General features: G+C 67.5%; 1 protein-coding gene across 1 annotated transcript in view; it reads left to right on the top strand.

Moving 5' to 3' along the window:
• The window catches only part of EMIHUDRAFT_111338 (hypothetical protein), a gene marked incomplete at both ends in the record, with an annotated part of 3,099 nt that extends 2,627 nt beyond the window's left edge, over positions 1-472 (top strand). Inside the window, one exon of the mRNA XM_005786482.1 lies at positions 74-472. Coding sequence (XP_005786539.1) covers positions 74-472 — 399 coding nt within the window. The remainder of the gene's footprint in view (positions 1-73) is intronic.
• Positions 473-7,638: the final 7,166 nt, after the last annotated feature.

Below are 7,638 nucleotides of genomic sequence, written 5' to 3'. Positions count from 1 at the left end.
AAGCAGCCGGGGGGGCACACGGCATGTCTTCGGGATGACGGCAAACACGTACGCCGTCGGCAGCGGGAAGCAGCAGGGCGTCTCCGAGTTCGCGGCAGAGTACCGCCAGCTCGGCCTCACCTCCTGCTGGGGCGACGCGCCCGACCCGACGAACATCACAACCTTCAACGCGCGGACCTACCTGCAGCCGCAGCTCAACAAGGCCGTCGCGTACAAGGACCTTGCCTCGCCGGGCACCGGCGACAAGAACCCGAAGGACTTCCTCCTCTTCCCAAGGGGCAGCTTTGGCGTCGAGTCGACGACAAAGGACAACACCGGCCAAAAGGCGTACGTCGAGAGGCAGCCCTTCCCGACCCTCACCTTCCCGTCCGACCACGGCGTCCTCTCCTCAGTGCTCAAGCTGCTGCCTCCGCCGAGCCCGCTCGCCTCGGAGCTCCGCACCGCGCGGCGCTCCTTGCGTGCCGCCGAGTGAGAGCCAGTGTGGGCAGCGGCGAGGGGAGTGTGAGCAGCGTGTCGCGCGAACGAGTTGTGTCGGTGTGTGTCGGTCTCGGTGTGTGGTCCAAGTCTGCGTTGTGGCATGCGGGCGCGACGTTCGGTGTGTGTCTGCTGATTCCGTGTGCTGTCGCGTGTAAAAAGCCGCCAAAAAGCCGTATCGCGGTGAGACTGTTCACTGTAGTGTAGAATACTCTACATCTCCGCGAATCGTGCGCCAAATGGGGAGGGCCCATAGCTGTGCCATTCAGATAAACTCACTCAATCAGAAGTCGCGGAGTGGGGAATCAAGATGACACAACGAAACGCGCGCTTCGGAACGGCCTCGTCAACACAGGCATCCTTACAGACTCACGCTTGTTCAGACCCATGCCTCGACCTTCTTGGGCAGCCGCTGGTCCGACAGGTCCTCTCCGTGTCCTAGGCAGCCGTCCTTGCCCTCGCCCCAGGTAAAGACGGCGCCGTCGGCGATGAGGGCAAGGCTGTGGCTACGTCCAGCCGACACAGCGACGACGCGCCGCCCAGCCAAGGCCTCGACCTTCTTCGGCAGCAGCTGGCTCTGCTCGTCGCCGTGGCCCAGCTGGCCTGAGGCTCCCCAGCCACAGCTCCAGACGGCGCCGTCGGCGGTGAGGGCGAGGCTGTGGGAGTATCCAGCCGACACAGCGACGACGCGCTGGCCAGCAAAGGCCTCGATCTTCTTGGGCAGCGGCTGCTCCTGCATGTCGCCGTGGCCCAGCCGGCCTTGGTGACCATAGCCCCAGCTCCAGACAGCTCCATTGGCGGTGAGGGCGAGGCTGTGCGCGGTTCCAGCCGACACAGCGACGACGCGCTGGCCAGCCAACGCCTCGACCTTCTTCGGCTGCCACTGGTCCTGTGCGTCGCCGTGGCCCAGCTTGTCAAAGTATCCAGAGCCCCAGCTCCAGAGAGCTCCGTTGGCGGTGAGAGCGACGCTGTGGCCGCCTCCCGCCGACACGGCGACGACACGCTGGTCAGCAAAGGCCTCGATCTTCTTCGGCAGCAGCTGGTTCTGCGTGTCGCCGTGGCCCAGCCTGCCAAGGGCTCCATTGCCCCAGGTAAAGACGGAGCCGTCAGCGGTGATGGCGAGGCTGTGCTCGCTTCCAGCCGACACGGCGACGACGCGCTGGCCAGCAAAGACCTCGACCTTCTTGGGCAGCAGCTGGCCCTGCTCGTCGCTGTGGCCCAGCCGGCCTTGGCCTCCATCGCCCCAGCTCCAGACGGCGCCGCCGGCGGTGTGGGCAAGGCAGTGGGCATCTCCCACCGCCACGCTCACGACGCGCTCACCGCCCAGCGGGGAGGGGAGGCGGGTCGGCGTGTTGAGCCGCGTCACGCCCTCGCCGTGGCCAAGGAGGCCTGGGGCGTGATCCGGCGCACAGCCGCACGACGAGAGCCGCCCCTCGCCGTCAATGAAGAGGCTGTGAGACAGGCCTGCCGCCGCCCTCGCCGGCGGGTTGGACTCGCACAGCAGTGCCACAAAGCACAGCCACCGCACGGCGCAGCCCTCGCCCTCGGGCTGCGCCGGCAGCTCGAAGCCGCGCTCTTGCGCCCACAAGCGGATGGCCTCCAGCGCAAGCGAGGCGTGGAAGAGCAGCGAGACGGCTGCGACGCGAGCGATGTCGGCGGGGTCGCAGCGAGAGATGGAGCGCGCGAGGAGCTCCGTGGGGAGGTCGAGGAGGCGGGCGGGCGGCGGCGTGTCTGGCGAGGGGGCGGCGGCGGAGGCGGAGGCGAGGCGGCGCGAGCGGCGGCGCGGCGGGGTGGACATCGCGAGGAAAAGAATTTTAGAAGCGCGAAAAGAAAAAAAGTGGATGAAGGCCGTTTTAGCCCCCGGCCCTGGATGTGCGATTGCCGACTGCACTCCAAGTGCTCCAAACCCCGGTAGGACACACGATCATTTTCACACAAGCACTCTTATCTCTTTGCCGCGCCTCGCAAGCCCGCGATGAAAAGAAAAAATCTTGCCAAGGGAAGTACGACACACGATCATTCATGCCCTCTGGAAGCCACATCACGGCCTAGCAACAACAAGAGGCCCAGACGTGCAGCAGCCCGCAGGAAACAGTGGACCACGCACAAACCTCCACCGTCCCGGATTCGCGTCTCCCCACTCTCGGAGACGTTCGCAACGTGACGAAGAGGCACATGGCAGCACAGTCCTGTGCACCCTTTCGCCCTTCTCATCACTGCCCCGGACCCCACGCCTCGACCTTCTTGGGCAGCAGCTGGTTCGACAGGTCCTCTCCGTGGCCTAGGCAGCCGCTCTCGCCCTTGCCCCAGGTAAAGACGGCGCCGTCGGCGGTGCGGGCGAGGCTGTGGCCGGTTCCCGCCGACGTAGCGACGACGCGCCGCCCTGCAAAAGCCTCGACCTTCTTCGGCAGCGGCTGCACCTGCTGGTCGCCGTGGCCCAGGCTGCCAAACCTTCCGCAGCCCCAGCTCCAGACAGCTCCGTCGGCGGTGAGGGCGAGGCTGTGGCGGACCCCAGCGGACACAGCGACGACGCGCCGCCCAGCCAAGGCCGCGACCTTCTTGGGCAGCAGCTGGTTCTGCCCGTCGCCGTGGCCCAGCTGGCACAACTCTCCACTGCCCCAGCTCCACACGCTGCCACCGGCGGTGAGAGCGAGGCTGTGGGTGTCTGCAGCCGACACGGCGACGACGCGCTGCGCCAACACCTCGATCTTCTTGGGCAGCAGCTGGTTGCGCTGATCGCCGTGGCCCAGCCTGCCAAAGGCTCCCTCGCCCCAGCTCCAGACAGCGCCGTCGGCGGCGAGGGCGAGGCTGTGCCATGCTCCAGCTGAGACTGCGATGACGCGCCGCCCCGCCAAGGCCTCGACCTTCTTGGGCAGCAGCAGCTGCTGCTGGTTGCCGTGGCCCAGCTTGCCATAGGCTCCATAGCCCCAGCTCCAGAGAGCTCCGTCGGCGGTGATGGCGAGGCTGTGCCCGCCTCCAGCCGACACGGTGACGACGCGCTGCCCAGCCAAGGCCTCGATCGTGTTCGGCTGCCACTGATGCTGCCCGTCGCCGTGGCCCAGCTGGCCCACGCCTCCCTGGCCCCAGCTCCAGACGGCGCCATCGGCGGTGAGAGCGACGCTGTGGCTGCTTCCCGCCGACACGGCGACGACGCGCTGGCCAGCAAAGACCTCGACCTTCTTGGGCAGCAGCTGGCCCTGCAGGTCGCCGTGGCCCAACCGGCCTTGGCCTCCATCGCCCCAGCTCCAGAGGGCGCCCTCGGCGGTGAGGGCGAGGCTGTGGGCGTATCCAGTCGACACGCTCGCGGCGCGCTCACCGCCCAGCGTCGACGGGAGGCGGGTCGGCGTGTTGAGCCGCGTCACGCCCTCGCCGTGGCCTAGGAGGCCGTTGACGTGCTGCGGCGCGGAGCCGCACGACGAGAGCCGCCCCTCGCCGTCGATGAAGAGGCTGTGCCGAGCGCCTGCCGCCGCCCTCGCCGGCGGGTTGGACTCGCACAGCAGTGCCGAATAGCACAGCCACCGCACGGCGCAGCCCTCGCCCTGTGGCAGCGCCGGCAGCTCGAAGCCGCGCTCTTGCGCCCACAAGCGGATGCCCTCCAGCGCAAGCGAGGCGTGGAAGAGCAGCGAGACGGCCGCGACGCGAGCGATGTCGGCGGGGTCGCAGCGAGAGATGGCGCGCACGATGAGCTCCGTGGGGAGGTCGAGGAGGCGGGCGGGCGGCGGCGTGTCTGGAGTGGGAGCGGCGGTGGAGGCGGCGGCGGGGCGGCGCGAGCGGCGGCACAACGGGGTGGACATCGCGAGGAAAAGAAATTTGAGCTCTTTCTTTTCTTTTTGTAGTGAAGCGGGTGGAATATCAACTCGGCGCGTCATCCCAAACTAGTTGTCTTCTAGCAAAACCCCCGCGGCCCGGCGCAGCCGCTCCTGTCACCTGTGCTCTCCCTCACATCATCGCCTGAGCAGAGGCGCGGGGCGAAGGGGCGTCGGCGCAAGCGGGCGGTGCCGACTCATTTGGCGGGTTGGCTCACAAATCTCGGCAACTCTCGCTCAGTCTCGCCTTGTACATTTCCCAGAACCAGCGCTTGCTGACCTGCTGCTCGCCGGAGCCTATGGGACATGTCTCGGACATGTCACGGACGTGGCGCCTGCAAGCCGTCCCTGCTGCTCGCCGGAGCCCTCGGCGGCCGCACCGCCGGGCGAGGGGGGGACGGCGATCTGTGTGGGCGAGCCGTTGGCGAACCTGCTCCACGGACCGGCGGCGTGAAGAGGTGTGAAGAGGTGGGACTCGGCGTGGGCGGCTAGAGGTGGAGGCATCGCTAGAGATGGGGGCATCTGGGGGGCGTCTGGCCAGGTGAGCGCCGCCTCCGCCTCGGCCAAGTCGAGGACGCCTGCAGGGACGTGGGACATGTCACGGACGTGTCACGGACGCCTCTCGGAAGGTCACGGGAAGGTCTCGGAGTGCCAGGGACGCGCCTGCACACGGACATGACATGTGCACGTCTCGCCGCACACTTCTCGGGCAAAGGTCCGCGTCGACGCCGTTGGCGTCGACGTCGAAGTTGCGGAAGAGGAAGGCTGCGGCGAGGCAGGCGGCCGATGGTCACGTATGACTGTGTCTGGGCAGGGTGGCATCTCGGCGGCACGCGGCGCCTGCATGCATCTTCATGAAGCCGGGCAGCGAGAGAGTCTCTCCCTCGGCGTACTGCTTGAAGGCGACGGGCAGGTGCTCTCTCGCGTACGCAGGCATCGACGGGAAGTCCTCGCAGAGCGCCTTCTCTATCTCGGCAAACGAAAGGCCGCCTGACAAGCGACAAGAGAAGGCCACTCCCGCTCGGAAGCGACAAGAGAGGGCCACTCCTGCGCATGCTGTGGCGACGCTAGCTCTCGTCGCGCGGCCGCACGGCTCGGTGCTATCTGTAGAGTGGCGGTCGCCTGAGCCGTCAGCGTCGTATTTGCGGAAGAGCGCAGCGGTGCGAGCAGGCACGCCGCCCGGCGAAGCAGCGGGCGCGACGGCCTCTGCGGTTGCGACGACGACGGGAGGCGGCGCCATTCCCAGCGAGGTGGCGGCGCCGAAGGCTCGAGAAGGCGAGCGATGTGAAATTGGCGCAATGCGATTTGTACTTTTCCATTCTTTTATCCAGCGATCTATGGACACACGTACGGCGTCGGCTGATGCCGATTACGCCTCCCCCAAGTACTCGCCCGACGCGTTGCTGTCCGTCGAACGCGCGGTCCTAGCGTCTGAAAAGGCTGCGCTGCGTGGCGCCTTGCGCGGCGTCGTTGCTTTTGCAATCCCACACGAGGAGCAGGGCGCGGTGGTCGGCATCGCTGCTTCATGCGCCGAGGGCTGCAGGCCGAACCTCGGCCAGATACGGAGCACTTGCGCGCACGCTGGTCTAAGCCGCAGCTTGATACCTGAGCTGCTCGCCTTGGTGGCCGAACTGTCGGTCGACGAGGACGGCGAGCCAATACGCCTTGGGCTGCCAGAGGCACTGGGCCTGCCCACGCTCAGCCGCCGGGCCAGCATGCGCGACATCGATCTCTGCGCGCCACGAGCTCGCGAGTACGAAGTGGAGAGGCGGGCGGAGAAGCGACGGGCGGCGGCACAGCGGGCAGCGTTGAGGGTGCAGCAGCGGTCGGACGCCGCCGCAGCGACGCGGGCAACGCCAATGGCAGGCAGCGGCACGGGCAGTGAGGCCATGGCGACGGCTGACAGCCTCGACGGGTGCGAGCGGCTCGTCGTCGAGGGCTTGGCGGAGGTCCTCCTCGGGCCGACCGAGGGCGTCGAGCGCGGCACGGACCTGTTCGAGTGGGGGCTGAACTCCACGTCTGGTGCGCGGCTGCGCGAGTGGCTCTGCAAGCGGACCGGCCTCCCGCTGCCGCCGCACTTGCCCTACGAGTACCCGACGGTGTGCGGCCTCGCGGCTTCCATCTTCAGGCTGCGCGAGCCAACGGCACTAGTATCCCACGCACACGCCGGAGGCGCGCCGCCCACGCCGCCGTCGCTTTTGCTCGCCGAGGCGACCGCAGCTCTGCGCGCGGGAGACCTCTCGCGGGCAGAGGGTGTCTGCTTGCGAGTGGCCAACGGCCTTGGCGGTGGTGCCAGGCTGTGTGGGACCTCGCGGCTCGCCCTGGCGCCGCCGTCGACGCTGCCGACCGAGCTGGACGGCGCCGAGGCGCCGTGCGACCCTTCGTCCGCCGAGGCCGCGCCTTCCTCGCCTTCTGAGGCGCCGCTGCTCACGCTGCTCACGCGCATCTGGTCGGCGCAGGGGCGGTGGTCGCGCGCGGCGGCGGCCGCCTCCCAGCTGCTCAAGCTCCGCTCCAGCACAACGCCCGCGAGCCTCGACGTGGCTCTGCTGCAGGCGCAGTCCGTGGAACCGTCGTGGAACCGTCGTGGAACTGTCAACTGTCGTGGAACCGTCGTGGAAGCGTCGTGGCTCTCCTGCAGGCGCAGCTCGTGCGATACCTCCACGAAGCCGGCGAGCCGCCGGCCAGTGCGGTGGCGCGCGCGGCGGTCGCCGCTGCGACGGCGGCGTCTGCAGCTGCCAGCGCGGCCAGCGCCGCCGCCGGGTCCACGGGAGATGCCTCGGCGCCGCTTGACGCGAGCGGGTACACCCGGGAGCGCGACGCGTCCTTCGGAGCGGATGCGCCGCTGGAGGCGCTCCTCGCCGTGATTCCCTGTCTAGGAGGTGTCTAGGAGGTGTCTAGGAGGTGTCTAGGAGGTGTCTAGGAGGTGTCTAGGAGGTGTCTAGGAGGTGTCTAGGAGGTGTCTAGGAGGTGTCTAGGAGGTGTCTAGGAGGTGTCTAGGAGGTGTCTAGGAGGTGTCTGGGAGGTGTCTAGGAGGTGTCTAGGAGGTGTCTAGGAGGTGTCTAGGAGGTGTCTGGGAGGTGTCTAGGAGGTGCCTAGGAGGTGTCTAGGAGGTGTCTAGGAGGTGTCTAGGAGGTGTCTAGGAGGTGTCTAGGAGGTGTCTCGGAGGTGTCTCGGAAGTGTCTAGGAGGTGTCTAGGAGGTGTCTGGGAGGTGTCTAGGAGGTGTCTAGGAGGTGTCTAGGAGGTGTCTAGGAAGTGTCTAGGAGGTGTCTAGGAGGTGTCTAGGAGGTGTCTGGGAGGTGTCTAGGAGATGTCTAGGAGGTGTCTAGGAGATGTCTAGGAGGTGTCTAGGAGGTGTCT

Source organism: Emiliania huxleyi, assembly GCF_000372725.1.
Source record: "Emiliania huxleyi CCMP1516 chromosome Unknown EMIHUscaffold_150, whole genome shotgun sequence".
Classification (NCBI taxonomy): Eukaryota; Haptophyta; order Isochrysidales; family Noelaerhabdaceae; genus Emiliania; species Emiliania huxleyi.
The sequence above is the reverse complement of the archived record's forward strand: the minus strand, read 5'-3'. Positions and strand labels throughout refer to the sequence as shown.